This window comes from Rhineura floridana, chromosome 8 (genome assembly GCF_030035675.1).
Source record: "Rhineura floridana isolate rRhiFlo1 chromosome 8, rRhiFlo1.hap2, whole genome shotgun sequence".
Taxonomy (NCBI): Eukaryota; Metazoa; Chordata; class Lepidosauria; order Squamata; family Rhineuridae; genus Rhineura; species Rhineura floridana.
In genome coordinates, this window is record NC_084487.1 from 15,003,770 (window position 1) to 15,025,947 (window position 22,178).

General features: G+C 42.4%; 2 protein-coding genes across 5 annotated transcripts in view; one reads left to right on the forward strand and one right to left on the reverse strand.

The window, feature by feature from the left end:
* Positions 1–9,594, forward strand: part of KRAS (KRAS proto-oncogene, GTPase) — a 55,805-nt gene extending 46,211 nt beyond the window's left edge. For 2 of the 4 annotated variants that reach the window (XM_061638367.1, XM_061638364.1), the window contains 2 exons: positions 1,075–1,198; positions 7,802–7,891. In XM_061638367.1, coding sequence (XP_061494351.1) covers positions 1,075–1,194 — 120 coding nt within the window. In that variant the 3' untranslated portion in view covers positions 1,195–1,198; positions 7,802–7,891. Of the gene's footprint in view, positions 1–1,074; positions 1,199–7,801 lie in introns of all 4 variants that reach the window. The other 2 variants (XM_061638366.1, XM_061638365.1) reach the window with 2 other exon arrangements.
* Positions 9,595–17,572: 7,978 nt separating this feature from the next.
* ETFRF1 (electron transfer flavoprotein regulatory factor 1) lies at positions 17,573–18,028 on the reverse strand. The gene is made up of 2 exons (XM_061638368.1): positions 17,984–18,028; positions 17,573–17,878 (listed from the first exon to the last, which is right to left on the reverse strand). Exons 1-2 carry the CDS (start codon positions 18,026–18,028, stop codon positions 17,663–17,665), a joined length of 261 nt encoding a protein of 86 aa, XP_061494352.1. The 3' UTR covers positions 17,573–17,662.
* Positions 18,029–22,178: the final 4,150 nt, after the last annotated feature.

Consider the following 22,178-nt stretch of genomic DNA (forward strand, 5'->3'; position numbering starts at 1 on the left):
TTCTAGGACACACACTGCATACACACAACTGCTAGGGTGAGGCCCAACAGTCTGGCCAGTGCCTTCCATTAACTCTTTCCGTGTGCCCTAGAACAGCCTCCTGTGGACCCAAGTTGGGCCACCAAACCCCTCTAACTGGCCCACAAAGGCAATTCAAGCAAACTCAGCCATTTTCTGTCACCTGTCAATCATAGGGTTGAGGTTATATGCAGTACTAGTTCTACTCAGAGTAGATCCTTTGAAGTTAATGAACTTAGGTTTATTAATTTCAATGGGTATACTCTGAGTAGGACTTAGTTGAATACAACCCTGTGTATTTTACTTACAGTTCATGCATTTTCAGTACAATTCCCTGTAAGATCAAATTGAATGTAAAATACACACCCAAAATGTTCGTAAAACTACATGAAAAATGTAAAATGTACGTAATATACCTGACAAATACGTGATAATTTTTTTGGTGCTTTTGTTTGCTTTGGTGGTCTTTGGCCCCACTCGCCCTCACAATGCAGCACCCCAAAAGGTCGGCCAGGGTTTCATGTGGTTCTTGGGCTGAATGGTTCCCCCTGTCCTAGAACATGCCCTGGAATCTTTGGCAATGCACTCGGGTTCCTTGGCAGATAATTTGATGTCAAAAGGGGTTCTTGAAGAGATAAATTTTAAAAAACCATATCTGGCTGAACACTGGAAACTGGCGAAGCTCTAAATCTTAGTAAATGAAGAGGTGTGAAAGTAATAGATAAACAGTCTATCAGGGGTGACTAACCTGTGGCTCTCCAAATGTTCCTGGACTCCAACTCCCATCATCCTTGACCATTGGCCACACTGGCTGGGGTTGATGGGACTTGTAGTCCATCAACATCTGGAAGGCCACAGGACAGCCACGCCTAGTGTAAAGAACTGGTGTATTTTGATACCCACTTTAGCAAATAAGCTTTCCCCTGTGTGAAGTTAGGTACCCTCCCCCTCCCAGAAAAGCAATTGCTAATTTCAGTTTTCTCCTGCCAATTGGGCCCCCCTCTTCATCCTGGCTAACAAAAGCTGGCTTTAAAGGAGTTGTGTTTTACAATGCAGAGAGTGGAGGATGCATTTTATACATTGGTGCGAGAGATCCGTCAGTACAGATTGAGAAAAATCAGCACGGAAGAAAAGACTCCTGGGTGCGTGAAAATTAAAAAATGCCTTTTAATGTAACAGGGTAAGTTTTGTTTTTGTTTAAGAAACAACCAAAAAAAAGCGTTTGGCAGAAAAATCTGATCACCGACACAAATCAAATCTAACTTGCAACTTTTCTTTGGTGATTCCAGTAATTTCAAAATGATTGTAAGTATCAGCCAATCTCTTTTATTGCTGACATCCTCCATCAGGAATATAAAGGTTTTATCCTTTCTGTAGGAGTTAATCCTGTACCATTCACTGAGATTGTTTCTTTGTTTCCTGGACCCCTCTCCCCATTTCTGGTGGGCAGAAAACTTCGTAAGAGTCCTGTGAAATCAAGACACCCAGTTATTGTGGTGGCTGTGTGTATGGTATGGCTGTTCTTTGGAACATTCAAAGAGTTTTGCAGCATCTTCAAGGCTTTAACAAGTGTATCATGCCATGAGCTTTTGTGGACTAGCGTCTGATTCATCAAATACAATGGATTCTTTGAGAGACACAACCTTGAAGAACTGCTGCAGTCAATGTAGACAGTTCTGAGCCAAATGAACCAGTGGTCTAAATCAAGACAAGGTAGCTTCTATGTTGAGGGGAGATATGACAGCGCCCTTCAAATACTTGAAAGGTTGTCACACAGAGGAGGGCCAGGATCTCTTCTCGATTGTCCCAGAGTGCAGGACAAGGAATAATGGGCTCAATAACAGGAAGCCAGATTTCAACTGAACATCAGGAAAAACTTCCTAACTATTAGAGCCATACAACAATGGAACCAATGACCTAGGGAGGTGGTGGGCTCTCCAACACTGGAGGCATTCAAGAGGCAGCTGGACAGGCACCTGTCGGGTATACTTTACCTTGGATTCCTGCATTGAGCAGAGGGTTGCACCTGATGGCCTTATAGGCCCCTTCCAACTCTGCTGTTCTATGATTCTGTCTTTCTAGTTCATGAAAGCTTATGCCATTATACATTTGCTGGCTTTTTAAGATGTTTTGTTTTTGCTGCAGCAGAATCGCACGGCTACCCCTCTGGTAGTTTTCTCCTAGACTGTTTAAACCAGCCTTCACCAACCTGACACCCTCCTGATGTCTTGGACTACAACTCCCATCAGCCCCAGCAAGCCTGGTCAATGGCTATGGGCAATGGAAGTTGTTGTTCAGCATCTTCTGGAGGTTCAAAGGTTCCCCGCACCTGTTTTAAATACTGGTTGAGATGGCAGTCCATTAACCAGGTATGGGGACAATGACCATTGGGTATCTTAGCTATGGCCACTGCCCTAGCAACATCTGGAGGGCCACAGAGTGGGTCCCTATTAGGCTGGATGTCTGGATCTGGACCCAGATCAGCAAATTTCCCTCCACGTCTGTCTTAAAATAAAAACATATGCATGCTTTCTATGGGCAGATATTTAATGGCCTTTTCTGCTCTACATCCTTGTCAGTAGCAGTGTGGCATAGAGGTGCCCTCTGTCACCATGGCTGCTGTGTTTCTCCAAATGGCCCATCAGCTGAGAGGCAACCAGTACTAAGTAACTAACATTTGTTAACAAGTAGCTGTGAAGTTTCTGACCCAGAGTGGTCGCAAAGTGATTGAAAAATTACTTCATCAGGAGCTGTTTCGCACAGGGCTGCAAATCCTTTGCTGCTTGGTTTCTCAATGTTTAATTATAGTTGCAGCCGCATGGGACGAGCCGCCTCCATGTTTTGTGTTTCTGTGCAACCCAAAGGCTCTCCTCTTTTTTATTTTCTTAGCCACATGCAGAAAGGAGTAAACTGAAATGTGCATGGCACACAATCCCCGCAGTCAATGGATTGCTTTCTTCACAAAACATGGTCAACCTTGGTGGTATCTGCAGTAATTCTGGGAAAGGCTAACGTTATACGATCCAGGATTCAAAGCATAAATTGCTTTAACTTTTGAAGCCTATCATATTACGATAGATAAGATGTGCTTACTAGATGAATATTCACCGATTCACTCGGTTAACAAATCCAGCATGCATTGCATGTAGTATTTTGACGTAGCAGAAGGACATTTCTAATCCTAAACCGGAGGTGGTGAACTTCAGACCTGAGAGCCAAATGTGGTCCTCCAGGCCTCGCTGTGGGGGCCCTTGGGACTCTCCCGATCCACACCTGAGGCCACACGTGTTTTCTCATAGCTGGAATTGCTCTTGAATGGCTTCCTGCTTGCTAGGATGGAGGATAGAGAGGGCTGTGTGAACATGTGTAAGGAACTCGCCAAGTTCACTTTCGTTGCTCTACCTGCTTTTGCCTCTGGCCCTGCTCACCACTGGCACATGCCCCACCCCGAAGGTTGCTTGGAAAGGAACGCTGCCCTCAAGCTGAAAAAGGTTCTCTACCCCTGTCCCAGAGGAATGCAAGCTCTCAACCTGCCAGACCATTCCTAGCAGGCATACGTAGGGAGTAAAATATCTGTTCATGTCCTCTATGAAGTTACTCCCATGATGTCTATGCCAATGGACTGCCTTCAAGTCGATCCCGACTTATGGCTACCCTGTGAATAGGGTTTTCATGGTAAGCGGTATTCAGAGGGGGTTTACCATTGCCTCCCTCTGAGGCTAGTCCTCCCCAGTTGGCTAGGGCCTGCTCAGCTTGCCACAGCTGCACAAGTCAGCCCCTTCCTTGTCCGCAACCGCCAGCTGGGGGGCAACTGGGCTCCTTGGGACTATGCAGCTTGCCCACAGCTGCACAGGTGGCAAGGCACGTAACCCCTGAGCCACTCCCTGTGGGAGACACGAGCAGGGATTTGAACTCACAGACTCTGGACTCCCAGCCAGGCTCAAGGCTCCAGAGAGTGAGACCCAAGCCCACCCTTATCTCTGATACACAGCCTTTCACTCTTCTGACAGTGTCCGGTTGAGTAAGAGTGGAAAAGCTGTAGCTGCAGCCTGTATGTTGTTTCAAGCGACCAGGATCCTTTCCTCCTAGGTTATGCTACTTCCTGTAAGTAGCATACGCCTCTTCTTTTCCCTCACTTCCTCATGCCTTTCAGCTGGGGAAAAGACTGCGAGATAGTTCCTAGCCCCCTCTCTTTGTTCCTGCATGTTAAGCTCATGTGGCCCACTTTCAGGGGTGGAAGTTGTTCAGAGAGACATTGAAGGGCCAGAGTGGGTACAGTTGTGCGTCTATTCTTAAAAAAAGTTGGGCAACAATGTACTTTCAATGTATGTACAGCTCTAAAAATAACCAGTTTTTGCCACTGGGTAGATGACAGTAGAGGCATAATATAATATTTTTGAGGAAGAATGCAAGCAACACATGGTGGTAAACTGTTATTTTTCAATGTAACTTGCCTTTTTAAAAATGATGTCACTAAGATGATGAACAGTGCAAATGTATGTGTCTGTTTACTCAAAAGTAAGCCCCATTGTGTTCTGTGGGTCTTACTCCCAGGTAAGTGTGCAACTCGATACCAAGTGGGGCTTGCTTTTGAACAGACATGGATAGGGTTGCACTGTAAGTCTATTAGCTTGTGCTTATTTTGTTATTTTTATGATGACTTTAAATGGAATAATGTTTAGGGAATCAATTGGAGTTATTGTTGGATTGTTATGTCTTGAAATGATTTGAAACGATTATTATGTTTTTGAAATGATTGTTATTGATGTAGCGATTTGCATTTTTGTGCTATTGTAAACCACTTTGAGCATATTTGTATGAAAAAGTGGGATATAAATTCAAGTAATAAATAATAAATAAATATTTTCTTCCAGTTAAGGCCCATTGAACTTGCTGAGACTTGCAGTACTTCTGAGTAAAGCTGGATAGGGTTGGGCTCCATAAACCACTAAAATTATAAATTATGCTGGATGAGGCATTATTTCCGAGAAAGATGGGCATTATTAACATTCCTCTGAAGGCAGGTGGACTTGATCAGGTCAGCCATGTTCTGGAAACTGAAGATGGGAATGAATGGAGAGAAGGGCTCTTGGGATGGTCAGATAAATAGGACAGATATTGTGCGGAATGAGTAGGTTGGTTTAGCCAACTTAACAGATTTTCTGAGATAAGATCAGGTGGGGGGATGGCTAATAAAGGTTGAGGAACACCATGAGGAACATGGATACAAAATCATGTCACCTATATGATACAAACATATAGGCATTCTCCCATTCTTTGTTGTAAGTGGAACTGGATATTTTAAGAAGATTATTGGGTTATGAGTTTTGATTGAGTAACCTGGTAGCAGATTAATGTGACAATGAAGAAGTGTTTCCTGCCCCATTGAAGCATCAGAAATGGTAACATCTGAAAGGGGAATCTGAAGAACAGGGTGGACTTTGGAAGTGTTTTTTAAAAAAGTTTCATGGTGCAGTCTCTGTTGTACTTAACAGAAAGTATCGTCTTACCCCTTATATACCCAGTCAATCACTGCTCTCTGCAGATCAGGGCCTCCTGCAGATACCCACTTACCAGGAGGTCCATTCCACACAACAGAAACAGACCTTTAGGGTTGTGGCACCAACACTTTGGAATTTCCTCCCCTTAAATATTAGACATGTGCCATCTCTGTTATCTTTTCAGCACCTACTGAAGGCCTTCCTCTTTCAACAAGCCTTTTAAGTAGAGACCTTATCCCAGTCTGCATCTGTATTGGAATTGCTTTCTAAGATGTTTTTAAAGCTTTTTTAAAAAGATGTTTTAAAAGCTTTTTGAAAAATATATTTTAATGTCTGTTTTTAAGATGTTTTAGAGTGTTTTTAAAGATCCTCTGTGGCGCAGAGTGGTAAGCGGTGGTAACGCAGCCGAAGCTCTGCTCACAGCCGGAGTTCGAATCCAACGGAAGGAGGAAGTTGAATCTCCAGTAAAGGGTTGAGGTCGACTCAGCCTTCCATCCATCCGTGGTCGGTCAAATGAGTACCCGGCATATGCTGGGGGGTAAAGAAAGGCCGGGAAAGGAACTGGCAGTCCCACCCCATGTATACGGTCTGCCTAGTAAATGTCACAAGACGTCACCCTAAGAGTCGGAAACAACTCGCTCTACAAGTGCAGGGACACCTTTACCTTTTTTAGAGTGTTTTTAGTGTTTTTGTTTGCCACCTTGGGCTCTTTCTGGGAGGAATGGCGAGAAATCAATTTTAATAAATAATAGTAGATAATACAAACATCTTGTGTGTGCAATCAATATGACATATTAGCAGAATGAATGGGCTGATGAGATGGTAGGTTTTTGTTTTAGGTGTGTGTGTGTCACATTTTTACTCTACTCTTTCATATGCTTGCTTGTTCCATTGAAGTTATTTTAAATATGTTCTTTGTTTTGTAGATCTTAGTCTTGCTTTAATAATAATGTGGATGCAATAGGCTAGTAGGGCTGTTTGTATATACAGGATCCTACTTCACTCCCGAGAATTAATCATTAGGGTCATTTCCAGCTATACAACTCTCTCTCTTTTTGTCTAGTGAAAAACTAGGTTCAAATATAGACTTACTGCGATGTTCTCAACAAATTGCTAGACCTGTGGAATGCATTGCTGCTTTAACATTTTTAAAGGTCTTTTTTTGCCTATAAAAATATCAGAAATAGTAACATCTGAAGGGGGTATCTGAAAAACAGGATGGTCTTTGGAAGTGTTTAAAAACTAAAGTTTCATGGTGCAGTCTCAGAGAGCTGTGGTACTCAACAGAAAGTATCATCTTACCCCTTTAAGCAAGTTTCACCAGTGATTTTGGCTTTCCAGCCAAGGCGCTATTGCTTTTTTTCTGTACCTGTGGTATGATCACTTTACATGTCAGTGGTCTGCATTGACAGAACCAATGGCCTCCCACCATCTTGGATGCATGGCCTAAACAATCCAACATGGTGGTATCCGTCTGGGATGGTACAATACGTGAACAGTACACACACGCACCATGGCTAATGCGTTGCCTCAGAAATGTTACTTCAGTAGAGAGAAAGCCCTTTACAAGAATTAAAATTATCAGTAAAAACACAGTTAAAATCAAGTAATTAAAAACATTGAAAAGATAACTAAAATTAACAGTAAACCATGAAAACAATACAAAATAATCATTAAAATTATTTTATTAAGCAAAACTGAAAAAATACTCCTAATTTTACACACAATCTGCACCAGCTACTTAGCAGTTTGTGTGAGTGATGTTCTCATTAATTATTTCAACACAGTAATCACTTTGAACCCTCTGAGTCCCAAATTAGGTAGAAAATATGGGAGAGAGGGAGAGGCGCAGGTTCTTAAAATAGGTTCTTAAAAATTGATTTGAGGCCTTTCAAAACTGCATAGTAATTCCCCAGCCCCCTCAAAAGCCCACAGGAAATCATGCAGTGATCTTCTTAGTCCTAAGTGAGAAGAGCTATATTTGGCTGCTTAAATCCACAGAGAGAAGCAAGCCAGTTGGGCAAGCATCATCTCCTGATCACTGAATGTAAAATGAATGCTTCCTTTCTGCGTTCTTCAGAAAACAAATGCAATGAGAAGAATGGCAAATAGGCTGCATGCTCAAATAGCAGAAGTAACAAACATGATCTCGTAGCTTTTGAAAGAAGATTGCCTGATGAAACTGCGCAGTGAGCTTGCTAGTAGCATTTAAAAAAAAGAATCCAGCTTGTTTTAAGTAAAGACGTGTCATGTGGTGTTACAAGTGTGGCATTTCTTTGCAGGGTGTTGACGATGCCTTCTACACGCTAGTTCGGGAAATCCGAAAACATAAAGAGAAGATGAGCAAAGATGGCAAAAAGAAGAAAAAGAAGTCAAAGACAAAGTGTATAATTATGTAAATGCAATTTACCTTTTCTCCTTAAAGTGTACGTCAGTAAACGTGATTCATTTTTGTACCATTACACTAAATTATTAGCATACATGATTTTAGCATTACTTTTTCAAAAAGCAAATGTCCTCCCTGCTCTCTGAACCCATTAGCTGCCTCTTCTGGATGTTTGCTTTTAAGTGACAGTGGAAACCATTCCTCTTGAAGTGCCAGTAACCCCTGAGTGTTGGTGCTTGAACCTAGCAATGCCTGTGAAAAATCAAAAATACCTGGAAGCTTTTTCCTTCAGGGGTATTTTGGTGCATGCAAAACCTGCTAATGTTTCTGGTTCCCCCCCCCAATCTTTATTTTTCTTAGAAAATTGTGATTTGTCTGTTCTTTAGAGGACCAGCCTTACTGCTAGATTTACCCCTGCCTGGTAAATCTTTTCTCCGGGGTAGAGGGGTGGGGGAGCACAGCACGGCTGCACACTCCCTTCAGCCAAGAGCAGGAAGGCTGAATGGAGGACTTGATGCTTATGGCGGAACTCCTTCCCCTGTGCAGTGGGGCACTCTCCACCCACAGACGTCACTCTACTAGGTCAGAAGCTGGGGAAGAATGAGGAGGGATCCCATTTGAGTTGTATACAACCGGGTAGCGGGCTACAAGAGCAGACAGCAGTGGTTGTGCCACCGTACCAAGAGATAGCAGAGATCTTATGCGATCCCTTTGAAGTGCAGCACTCATGAGACCCGGGTGATTCACAGGACCAGGGGCTTCCCAAGCAAGTGGGAACCAAGGAGCGGAGGGGCCGTGGGCTGTTGAGACACCATAAAAGGCCCAACTGCAGACACCTGAGAGGAAGCAGGCTGGTTCTGAGGACTACCAGCGGCCTGCTGCAGGGCAGGAGAAAGGGAGGGTGTCCCAAGTTGCCACACGAAGGGAGCTGGGAAATTGTTAGGGCCACAGCTGTGTGTGCCCTGTAGGGGTGTAAGCACCAAGAACTCAGGACCATCATTAGAGTTTAGGGGGAGATTGTGGTTGTGGGGAGGGGGTGGGAGGGGAGGCCTTTTTCCGATGTGAGATGCTAGAGCCAGCTGAGATGGATGCAGGCACAGGCCTTCTGTAATTTTAGTATAGGGATAGCCAACATGGTATTCTCCAGGTGTTGCTGGACTCCAGCTCCCATCAGCCCTAGCAAGGGCGGCCAATTATCAGGGATGATGGGAGCTGTAGTTCTAACGTATAGGGGGCCACAGTTTCCCATCCCTGGTATAAAAGGTAACATCCTGATCTCTCCAGCTTAATTTCTGCTTACTGTGTTTGTGACGTGGTTTGGTTAAAAGGACTGGTCAGCACAAGTGATCCTGGTTTTCCGAGATGCTTAAAAAAACAAGTAGTTTTGGTTCTGCTGACTGCAATATTGATATACCAGAAGCCTTTTAAAGCCTTCCTTAGATATAATTTCTGCTTTCAGGCACCTTTTCGTATAGTATTTCCAATCAACTTGAATGAATGTAAAAAAGTGCAGACTTTTCATAGAGACAAGTCCCCTCCCACTGCCTTGTAGCAGTTTGTCACAGGTCATTCTTAAAGTAACTATTTTTTTTATTAAAAATGAAAATGTAAAAAAAAAAGGAAAGAAAGAAAATGCCAAATTTCACATTGGAGTGGTTTGCTGTAATAAACTACTATTTACCACTACAATGATTGGTTGTTTGCAATAGGGGTTATTGGGTGGGTGAATAGGTAGGTAGTTAATCCAGTTAGGAAAACATCTCTTATACAAAGCTAATTGGAATAAGAGCTAGTGTGGTATAGGGGTTAGACTGCTGGACTAGGATCTGGGAGCCAGGGTTCAAATCCCCAGTCAGTTATGAAGCTCTCTGGGTGACCTTAGGCCATTCACTCTCGGCCTCACTGACTTCAGAGGCTTTTTGTGAAGATAACATGGGAAAAGAACTATCTATGACATCTTTTGCTCCTTGGAGGGAAGGAGTGTGGTGCTTTTGTGCAGGTAACCTGAACCAAACTTAGAAGAACAATTCCTGACCACTTGGCACCCAGGTGCAATGTAAAATGTCAGGACCACCAAATTGTAAATTTTAGTTAATATATAACTATTCACAAAAACCAGCAATAATACGACAACTTCTGGGCACAGTTATAGAATACATTATATTTTAATATATATATATTAAAAAGGTAAAAGTATTTTAATTTGTGTGATAAAAAGGTAAAAGTAAGTGGAGCTTTAACAGCTTTATGCAGAGGAACAGCACTTGGAGATGCCAAATGACAGATACTGGTACTTGTTACTACCTGTAAGATGGAAAAGTGCAATAAAAAAGGCTTCTAAAAGCAGCAACAAGTTACAGTGTGTACTGAAAGACAGAATAAAGAGACTATAAACAGCCTGTTACAAAAGACACATTTTCAGTTGCCAAGTTCATTTTGAGCAGTGGTATACATCAAAAGGTAGAATCATAGAATAGTGGAAGGGGCCTATGAGGCCATCGAGTCCAACCCCCGACTCAATGCAGGAATCCAAATTAAAGCATACCTGACAAGTGGCTGTCCAACTGCCTCTTGAATGCCTCCAGTGTTGGAGATCCCACCACCTCCCAAGGTAATTGGTTCCATTGTCATACCGCTCTAACAGTGAGGAAGCGTTTTCTGATGTTCAGTCAAAATCTGCCTTCCTGCAACTTGAACCCATTATTGCATGCCCTGCACTCTGGGACAATTGAGAAGAGATCCTGGCCCTCCTCTGTGTGACAACCTTTCAAGTACTTGAAGAATGCTATCATATCTCTCCTCAGTCTTCTCTTCTCAAAGTTAAACTTGCCCAGTTCTTTCAGTCTCTCTTCATGGGGCTTTGTTTCCTGTCCCCTGATATCCTTGTTGCCCTCTTCTGAACCTGTTCCAGTTCATCTGCATCATTCTCAAAGTGCAGTGTCCAAGTGCCAAACAAAGGGAAAAATACGTCACATGATTTGGAAACTATACTTCTGTGAATGTAGCCTAAAATAGCATTTGCCTTTTTTGCAGCCACATTGCACTGTTGGCTCATATTCAACTTGTGATCAACAATAATTCCAAAATCCGTCTTGCATGTAGGATTGCTGAGCCAAGTATTCCCTATAACTGTGCATTTGGTTTCTTTTTCCTAGGTGTAGAACATTGCATTTATCCCTATTACATTTACTGCTTCAGATTGGGTCCAAAGTAGAGTGGCCTGGTTTGCGCATCACACTAAGCCAAACCTTGGTTTAGTGTGAAGGCATGGGAGCCTGGAGAAGGGCTTGCGGGAACTTTGTTCCTCCTTGACTAAGTGGCCTGTTTGGAGATGCCAAACATGCTTTTACCATACGGTCTTTTTCAGTGACACACATACAAAGGTAAATGAAAGGGTTACAGATGAGCCTGAGTTCGGACAACATGCTAAGCCAAGCCTTGGTTTAGCTCCACGCAGAGGTAAAAAGGGCCAGGGAGGAGCAAAGTGGTTGTGAGCTCCTCTGCGGGAGCCCACACATGTGTGCCTGGCCACATTTTTGCTTAAGCGTGATATGTGAACTAGGTCAGTTATCTCAGGCGTATTAACAACTGAGCTGGTTTAAAAGGGGGTGATGCAACTAAGATCCAAAAATAACATAATCTTGCAATTTGATTTTTTTCCAAGAGCATACACCCAGTTGTAAACAAGCCTGAGAATACTATGGACTCTGGATCCACTCTGAAGCAGTTAATCTAGCTTTCAATATGTGCCTCTAAAGAAGACCATATGGTCGAAACATGTTTGGCAACTGCAAACAGGCTGTTTAGTCACATTTTATTTTGCCTTTTGATATGTACTGTATTGTGTAACTGCATTTAGAAGCCATTTTATCTCACAGTTTGGCAACTACAATTGTGCTGCAAAGCCGTGTTTACTTTTGCTTTTTAACATATATTGTATTTTATCAATGTTTCCAGAAGCTCCTGCTGCTGTTGCTATTTTTTTTAAATTATATATTGGGTAATATTTAGTTTGGTGCTGGCTTCTACTTTTTTACGTTGTGTTTTGGCCCTTGTGGAGGTTCATTAATTTCAGTGGGACATGCTTGGGAAGATTCCCTGCAGACTCTGCCATTCATTTCCCTAAATGCTTGTCAGCCTTGATGGCCCAGCATCACACAAATTCTTCTAAGAATTCCTTATTATATTCTTTATCCATTCTAGACCAGTACTTGCTTACTCCTTTCATCCTTCAGTCCCATTCAGTGACCTTGTTTGCGTGTAATGCAAGCCAAACCATGGCTAAGTGTGAATGAGTAAGCGTGCTGGTGCATAGTTAGAAAATAGCATCTGTTCTGTTCCGCCTTTGCTGCTGCCACACTGCTGGGACTTTAGCCATGGTTTGGCTTAGAGTTACATCCAAAGTTGTTTTTTGGATGAAACAAACCATGAGTGGTAAACAAAGAACAAACCTTGGTTACAGCTTTTTTTTTGAGCAACACAAACCATGAACCTGAGATCAGATATAACACCAAGCCAAACCATAGCTTAGCTCCCAGTATAGCAGCAAGAGGGAGGACCAAAGCAGCCGCGATTTTCTAACTCTGCACAAGCACACCAGCTTGTTCATGCTAAGCCATAGTTCAGCTCAGCATTGCGTGGAAAGTGGGCAAATATATCTTGACACCCATTTTGGTATGAGGAGGGAGCCTTTTATCGTTCAGTTTTTAGCTGCTGAAGCCAAAGGCCATTTCATAGGTTGTGTTTTCCTTTGGGAGGATGGGGAGACATCATCTGAAGGCCAAGCCAGATGGTGCTGTGTCACTTTAGTCTGCCGTTTGAAGAAGAAAAAAATCTTAAGGCTGGTCATGGTTTCTTGCGGCTGAATCATAACACAGATATTTTTCTCTCAGTACTTCTTGCCTAACACCGAAACTCAGTTTTCATTTCTGTAATAATTTAGATGGATGCAGTCTGGCTAAGGCCTTATCTCTCAGTCATTTGTAATGTGTTGAAAAAATCCTAGCATTTTTATGTGCAAAGCATTCCCTTGAAAGGAGGGACTCCACGGGGTTAGATCTCAGCCCTGGTCCATCCTGGTCCGTCTCCAAAATGGGGCCACTGTTAGGCTCTTCTGTAATGTGAATTGTTCCCAGTGTGCAAGAGACCATATCAAAAATGTATGTGAGAATCCATCCTCAGGTGCTCCCTTATTTTCCCCCAAAACTTTGCCTACTGGTAATGCTGTTGTGTAAAAGTTGACTCGTTGAGTATGTTGCTGGCCTCTCTCTGTCTCCCAGCTATGAAAGAGTGACTCCCAAGCCAGCTAATTAAGAAGTGACTTCAACAGGCTTTGCATGTAAGCCTATTATTTGGTGCAGGCAGCCAGTAGTCTACTTAAGCCACATCCACACCATCGTTTAAAGCCCATTTCCCAAAGAATCTTGGGAACTCTAGTTTGGGAAAAGCCAGCACCTTAACAAAGAATCCTGGGAAATGTAGTTTGTTAAGGGTGCTTTGAATTGTAGCTCTATATACTAAGGTCACCAGTCCCCAGGATTCTTTGGGGGAAGCCTTTAAATGTATGGTACGGATTTGACCTTCATCTGGATGGCAAGATTATACCAGAAAAAACCTCCCAACAGATCAGGTCCATGTATGATCCTGCACTGACAATACCAGCAAATGTTTCTGTGATTGCAGGAGGAGGTTGTTAAAATAAGTTCTTGGAATGGTGGTATCAGCCGTTGTACTATCACTTTCCAAAATCCTATAGTTGCACTGGTGCAAGTGACTGCAGTCCAAATACATAGGCTTAGGGTGCTTTTTTGCTTAGGTGTTGATTTAATTCTGTTGAACACAGGGCAGTTAAAACATGAACATTTGCTACGAGTAAAAACAAATACCACATTTTTCCACGTAGCAGGTCGCTTGCCATTTCAATGGACCAGTAGTATGATAGCATTCAGAAGTGCAGCGTCCCTTCCTGTTAGTCACAGCCGCGCTCCCCTTTTGTTGTTGTTGGGTTGAGAATGGGATCCTTGTTAATGCTTTCTCCCACAACAATAGACATCCCTAGGAGCCAATAAGCATGAAAGAGGAGAGTGTTAACTACTGGGAAGAGTCTTCTCAGTGGCTGACTCACCTCCTTTCATTCTGATTGGCTCCAATCAGCAGGATAGGACAAGGAAGCATGTTAGACTCTTCTCAGTGGCTAACACACTCCTCTTTCATGCTGATTGGCTCGTAGGATGCTGGAGACATAGGGACCCTGCTCCTAAAAAAAGTAGGGGGTCTAAGACCCTCTGAGACCCCAGATGACTATACACCTGCACTGGACTATGAGCAATGTAAGCATTCATTTTAGCCTTACTTTATTGTTTCCTTCCCCCATTTTTTTTGGTGAACAATTCACTACAAAATACTGCATTTTATTTGCGAAATGTTACAAATTCCCAATTAAGTTTATTCAGATCACATTCCACAGCACCTAAACAATTTCTGCCCAGAAGTCTAATACAGCCTTGCGCTTATGTGGATTGTGGCAGGCCAAGTGCTGGATAACTCCGTTTCTTCAGACTATGAAAGCAACATAAGGAGGACACTTATAAAATGGCATCATATATGGCTGCTGGGTTGTGTTAAGTGGGTGACAAGTTCTGCAGACTGTATAAAACAGTATAATAGTTTGCCTCCAGCTGGATTCTGTCCCCATTTCCTGATGCAATTTGAGGTGGAAATGTCACTAGTAGGCAAATTTTTCCGAGCATATGAAACTATTAGGTAAAACTCACCTCCTGGTGATTTCTTTATACCAAAAGCTGGAATATAGAAACCTAGCTTAAATAGCAAATACTGGCTGGCTGATCCATTTCTATGCTTCAGAGTTGGGTCTGCAGTATAGATTAAGCCAGAGGTTCCCAAATTGTGGTCCACAGTGTCCGTGGACCTGTGGTTGAAGACAGCACATCCATTGCACTGAATATTCATCTTGATTTTTTTAATGCTGCTTTTATTTCTTATATTGCATTTTATTGTATTACAATTTGAGTTCTATGGAATTCAAATTGTTTTTCAATAAAATGCAATATTTGAGAAATAAAATTGCAATAACAACTCAGACAGCAATGTAGCACAGCGCACTGTAATTGCTACAATAGGCAGAAAAATCATTTAAGTTGTCCGCCAAGACCCACAGCAGTTTTCAAGTGGTCCAATGGGGAAAACAGTTTGGGAACCACTGAAGTAAGCAATACCCATTTCCTTCAAAAGACTAAGAAGAAAAGATAACCCATAATGGAAAGAGCATGTCTATAAAATCTACATAGGGAGAAATTAACAAAAGCACTGAAGTGCCCATGGCGTTGGCTTTGTTTTGTCTTGCAGAGGCCTATGTCAGAATGAACCAGTTATTTGGTGTGCGGTTTCCTAAACCTGCTTAATAACTTAATTTCATTCCACTGTCTTTCTGTTGTTGTTGAAAATAAGTGTTCCCCCCAATCTCTTGAGTGCCAAATCTCTTACTAGGACTATTTCTTAAAATGCAGCGTGTTTACTAGAATGCATTTTAACTATTTTTCTATAGTACCAACTAAAAATACATGTTTTTTACATTGTGCTTTTTGTTTTTTCTGAGGAAGAATGTATGTAATGTGACTCAGTTGATTGACCTGTTTGGGCAGGACCCCCAGTTGATTGACTTTTTGGGCGGGACCCCCCCCTCCCCTGGTCTTATTTCAGTCCTGTGATCTCAAAATGTTAGTCACAGATTATTAACATTTGAAGAATGACCATTGTTCATTTAAACCCTTACAGATGTTTTATTAGCAGCATGTGCTGTGAAGTGATATGAAATCTGTTAAAAGTTCGTCACAAACAATACTGCTCTGGTTGTAATTAATAAAAAAAGTTCATGTGTTTCTGCACTTTTTCTCAAAACAGAATTTATCTTCTTACATTCATACCCTGCTTTTCTTCCATCATGGAACCCAAGACAGAGTACATGTGGCTCCCAGGCAGTCACTGACCAACGTCAAGGTGGTGGCCTCATTTGCCTTTGGACCGGTGGTTCCCAACCTTTTTTGATATGGTGACCTACAAGTCCAAATCTACTTGGTGTGGTGACCCCTCGATTTATTTGTCACATGAACTTTGGACCTCAGGTTTACTCTGCCGCCAACTGCCAGAGAGCAGACAAAACATAAGACTCGAGCCTTTCCGAGGTTCAGTTACAAGTGTCAACAAAGCATTATAACATGCAAAAAACAAAAACTTTTACAGGGTATTCATGATTGTAAGCAATAACTGTTTTGGGTTTACTTATAAAGCCCATGGCCCATTGCACAGGCTTGGCGGGTCACAGCCCACAGGTTGGAAAACACTGCTTTAGACCGTACCCTGGGACAATTGCTTATAGCAGAGGTGGGCAACCTGTGGCCCTCTAGATATTGTTTTCCAGCTTCCATCAGGAGGGTCACAGCTCCTTTACCCCTTGCCTTACAGTCTTTTAAAAAAGTGGTTCCTCTTTTTTTGTGAGTTGAAAACATAAGCAAATATATCTTAGGTATAGAATCCACATTTGCTTGGCATGGGTTGTGGAATTTTCTTCAGCATAACCACAACCAGCCCATGTTGTTCCTCATCCTTTTTCTTTTAAGCCCCTTATATACACATCTGGATTCAGCTGGACTGGCTTCTGAGTATAAATGCATAGGATTGCATTACAGAACTAGAGTAATACCCCAGTTAACAAAGTAGATGTGTTCCTGGACATTACTTCTTTAACAGAAACTTTGGTACCAGAGGTAGGAATAATATGGAAAGAATAGGGATAGGTTCCCACACCTGCTCATAGATGGTGGGGACAGCTTCAACAGGAGCTTTAAGGGGGGCCTATTTGGCACCCACCCCCTCCCCTCCCCCTCCTGAATAGTATTGGATCTTTCCCTCCTCAGCCCTGGGGAAAGCAAGAGATATCTAATGCAAAGCAAAGACACAGGGTTGTCAGTTTCAACCTAAACCAGAGGCACAGGGTTGAAAGTTTACCCATAGCAAAGAAAAACTAGTCAGTTTCACCTTTAAAAAAGCCTTTGTTAAAAGGAGCTTCTCTGCTGGAGGAGTCATTAACTGAGGCATGACTGCTTTTAAATCCCAGCCAAACCTCAGCACTCCTGCTCTTCCCAGTTCATACATTTCCTTGCTTCAGATGCTACTTTTTTCATTCTTGCCCACCTTCCCGTGAGAGTAACAGACCATTTTGGGTGTTTGGGGGGTGCAAGATTCACTTAGCAAACGGCTTGCTCAAGATTAAATTGCAAAAGTAGTGCATTGTACCAGCAAGTGCCTTATAACTAGAAACGTTACTAGCACAGACAAAAAAAGAAGCCATCCCCACCTGCCTTTTAAATGCATGCCTTTGATATGCCCCTGTAGGCTTGTAACAATGGCAACCCAATGTGTACAGCTAAACCCTCTTTTGTGATGTTCTATGGTCTGGTGCTCAACCATGCATGAGCATGGCTGCACTGAGTAGCCCTGTCTGAGTGGAAATGTCTGCAGGGGGAGAAGTAAGTGTGAAGGCTTCCCTGAAATGTGGAATGCTGGTTTACATTCCTGTTCCCCACTCCCTAAAACAGCCATGAAACAAGCACCACAGCAAGAGTTGCTGGTTGTTGTTTTTTTAAGATACTTTCATTCAATAAGCAAGTTTTTTTTATTGTAGATTAGTCACCCACACTTTACCTATCACCTGTGCAAACATTTCAGACTGCACTATAGATCACTTGTCATCGTCTTCATAGTAACGCTGTTTCAGAGCTCGGTATTTTCTGAGGAAGTATAAAGCCTCCAGCTCTTTCATTACAAACTCCCCTCTGGCAATGAGTTCTTTGATTTTTTCAGGGTCCTTCACATCCTTGTTTTTTAAGAAAGCTGTCTTCAGTCGGGACCGAAAGTAGCTGGCCCCTTTGGGGTATTCCTTTCCGAGATACAGTAGCTTCAAGACACACAAAATAAGAAAAAGAAAATTGAGTGTTACACGGTATGCAGAATGCAGGCAAAGTGTTTTGTTTGTATTTGGGTTGCGCTCCTTAGAACTTACATTTTTGTAAAGATTCAGCACTTCATATCTTAAAGAATTGGCCATGTTCAAAGTTCATGTACATTTCTGCCTTATTCATGTGTTTTGGTATTTACCTGAAGAACAATCATTTCATATAATCACATAGCTGCATAATGAAGTCTGCCTTAGGACAGTTCCTGATCCTTATTTACTTACTTTATTTATAACCTGCACTTTCATAAAATACAACAAGGCGGTATACAACACACAAATATAATCATTAAATACATCCATAAATTAAAAACTTCAATAAAACATTGGGAGATACTAGCTGGTTAAAAAAGAAATTCATATTGTGAAGGCCTGCCTAAAAACTGTTTTCAGATGATGTCTAAAAGAAGGAGGGTTCCTGCCAAGCCTCTAGTGGTAAGGACTTCCACAGGGTAAGGCCCACCACACCAAAGGCTTGGCCCTTGGCGGAGGCCAAATGGATCTCAGGGGTGTGGGGAACCACCAGAAGGGCCAGATGAGCCTTCATATGCTGACAAATCGCTTGCTGTGCCTACTTAAAGATTCAATTAATTTCCTTCAATTTTATGGGCGATATATCCAATTGTGGTAGCCTGCTCACACAACAGCTATTCCGCTAGCAAAAAACTTGTTCTTAGAATAGCACAACAGCTGAATCCAATGGGTGTTTGCACTTGCAAAAGATGTTGTGCAAACCCTAACACAACCACTGTTGTTATACTGTGTATCAGTTAACATAAGATGACCTCTACTGGATCAGGCCAATGGCCCATCTAGTCCACCATCTTGTTCTCACAGGGACCAACCATATGCCTATGGGAAGCCGGCAAGCAGGACCTGAGTGCAAGAGCACAACCTACTTATTTTCATCTTAAGATTTCAGTATTTAATTTTTTACTGGGGTTAACACAAAACAATAAACGTATTTAGAAAAGAATGTTATTTTTAACACACATGCATGCTGCCACTACCACCACAGCAGGCTTCAGAATGCCTCAGAAGTTTTCCGGATACGTTGTGGGGACTACTATTTCCCTCACAGAGCTACAACTCCCAGAGCGGTTTAACAATAAATTCCTCTTGCTAAGGAACTCTTGGAATCGTGGCTCTGTGAGGGGGAATAGGAGTCTTCCAGCAACTCTCAGCATCCTTCACAAACTACAGTTCCCAGGATTCTTTGGGGGAAGTCATGACTGTTTGAAGGGGTATAGTGGTGCTTTAAATGTTTAGTGCAGAGGGGTCTTACAGTGCAATCCTATACATATCTACTCAGTCATAATTCCTACTAGGTTCAAAGGGGTTTACTCTCAGGTCCCACAAAGCTAGAAAGGCTGGCGGCAACACCTGTTGTACTCCAACCCCAGGCATAGATCCAAATCCAAAATGGATAATTTCACTGAAGCATTGCAAAACAGTTTAAAAACAAAACAAAACTTGTCCTTGCTTGTTACAGCTAAGGTTAGGCAGGCACAGAGTAATTCTGATAATGCCTTGATAATTTATGAAATTATCAAATATTGATTTAATCTTGCCTATCCTGAGCTCCTAACTATACTTGAAATAAACCACCTAAAGGAATAGATCAAGGTTGAGAAAGGTCAGAGTTCACCCCGCGCTCCATCATTCCAGGCCAAATAGAGTTCTTGTCCATTTTAGCACTAAAGGGAGTGGAAATTATTTTGGATTACTTAATCCACAGTAAGAAAAGGACATGAATTCAAATATGTAAATCTGTATTTGAAATGACAGAGTCTGCACTTTTTTGTATTTTGTTTAATTGTACATTTTGTTTTGTTGCAAGCTGCTCTGGGTGCTTCTAAAGCAAAAAAAGGGGTGTTATATATTTCAATATAATAATAATAATAATAATAATAATATATGAAGTATGTCCATGTGGCATATTAAGAAACACCTGTAGCTCATCTGAAGTAAAACAAAACAAAACACCAGACTGGCCCTCAGCATAAGCCTGCTCCTGTGCCTTTCACTGGGGCTTTTCATCTGCAGAAGGCAGTAGCTGAAGATGTTCACTGCATGGAGCTAAGAACTATTGTGGTGTAAGGATCCGAGTGCCTGGCTGGGAAGACCCAGTTTCAAATCCCCACTCAGTCATGAAGCTTCACCGGGTGACCTTAGGCCAGTAATTATCTCCCAGCCCCATCTACCTCACAGGGTTGTTGTAAGGATAAAATGTGAGTGGATGAGGAACCACAATTCCATAAATTAGCAACACTGTACTTTTGGGGTAGGAGCAGTCAAAATAGGGTGCAAATCAGTAGTGTAGTGGCAAATTCTGAAGTTCAGAGTCCCTTCACAACAGTCACAACCACACCCCTTTTTTGGTGTTGGGTTGAGAATGAGATACTTGTTAATGCCTTCTCCCACAACAACAGATGTTCCTAGGAGCCAGTAAGCTTGAGAGGGCAGAGTGTTAGCTACTGAGAAGAGTCTTCTCAGTGGCTGGCTCACCTCCTTTCACTTTGATTGGCTCCAATCTGTAGGAAAGGGCAAGGAAGCATGTTAGAAGACTCTTCACAGCTGCTAATACACAACCATTTCATGCTGATTGGCTTGTAGGACGCTGGAGACATAGGGACCCTGCTGGGACCTTGCTTCCAAAAAACTATGGGGTCCAAGACTCCTAGTGCAAATGCAACAGAAGGGCAGGGTGCCTACACTGTTAAAAGCAGAGAATTTTGGCAAGCACCCCCCCATCTCTTAAAGGTACAAGAACACTTTTGCACACTGTCAAGGTAGAAACCTACATAAGATCAACTGTCCTCGCCATAACTTCTAGGGAGATGTGGTAGTAATGGGTGACTTCAACTACCCGGACATAGACTGGCTGCATATGTGTTCCACTCATGACAAAGAAGCAAAGTTTCTAGATATTCTAAATGACTATTCCCTAGACCAGTTGGTCATGGAACCGACCAGAGGGACGGCAACCCTGGACTTAATCCTCAGTGGGGACCGGGACCTGGTGCAAGATGTAAGTGTTGTTGAACCGATTGGGAGCAGTGACCACAGTGCTATTAAATTAAACATACATGTAACTGGCCAATTGCCAAGAAAATCCAACACGGTCACATTTGACTTCAAAAGAGGAAACTTCACAAAAATGAGGGGATTGGTAAAAAGAAAGCTGAAAAACAAAGTCCAGAGGGTCACATCACTCGAAAATGCTTGGAAGTTGTTTAAAAACACTATATTAGAAGCTCAACTGGAGTGCATACCGCAGATCAGAAAAGGTACTGCCAGGGCCAAGAAGATGCCAGCATGGTTAACGAGCAAAGTCAAGGAAGCTCTTAGAGGCAAAAAGTCTTCCTTCAAAAAATGGAAGTCTTGTCCGAATGAAGAAAATAAAAAAGAACACAAACTCTGGCAAAAGAAATGCAAGAAGACAATAAGGGAGGCTAAAAAAGAATTTGAGGAGCACATTGCTAAGAACATAAAAACCAACAACAAAAAATTCTATAAATACATTCAAAGCAGGAGACCATCTAGGGAGACAATTGGACCCTTGGATGATAAGGGAGTCAAAGGTGTACTAAAGAACGATAAGGGGATTGCAGAGAAGCTAAATGAATTCTTTGCATCTGTCTTCACAGTGGAAGATATAGGGCAGATCCCTGAACCTGAACTAACATTTGCAGGAAGGGATTCTGAGAACCGAGACAAATAGTGGTAACGAGAGAGGAAGTCCTAAGCTTAATGGACAATATAAAAACTGACAAATCACCGGGCCCGGATGGCATCCACCCCAGAGTTCTCAAAGAACTCAAAAGTGAAATTGCTGATCTGCTAACTAAAATATGTAACTTGTCCTTTGGGTCCTCCTCCGTGCCTGAGGACTGGAAAGTGGCAAATGTAACGCCAATCTTCAAAAAGGGATCCAGAGGGGATCCCGGAAATTACAGGCCAGTTAGCTTAACTTCTGTCCCTGGAAAACTGGTAGAAAGTATTATTAAAGCTAGATTAACTAAGCACATAGAAGAACAAGCCTTGCTGAAGCAGAGCCACCATGGCTTCTGCAAGGGAAAGTCCTGTCTCAGTAACCTATTAGAATTCTTTGAGAGTGTCAACAAGCATATAGATAGAGGTGATCCAGTGGACATAGTGTACTTAGACTTTCAAAAAGCGTTTGACAAGGTACCTCACCAAAGGCTTCTGAGGAAGCTTAGCAGTCATGGAATAAGAGGAG

Bases quoted from the DNA above. Each gene is read 5' to 3' on its own strand.
- ETFRF1 (XM_061638368.1), bottom strand. From the start codon at position 18,028: ATGGCCAATTCTTTAAGATATGAAGTGCTGAATCTTTACAAAAAT. The intron at 17,879-17,983 runs GTAAGTTCTAAG...TGTGTCTTGAAG, and splicing joins TGCTGAATCTTTACAAAAAT to CTACTGTATCTCGGAAAGGA.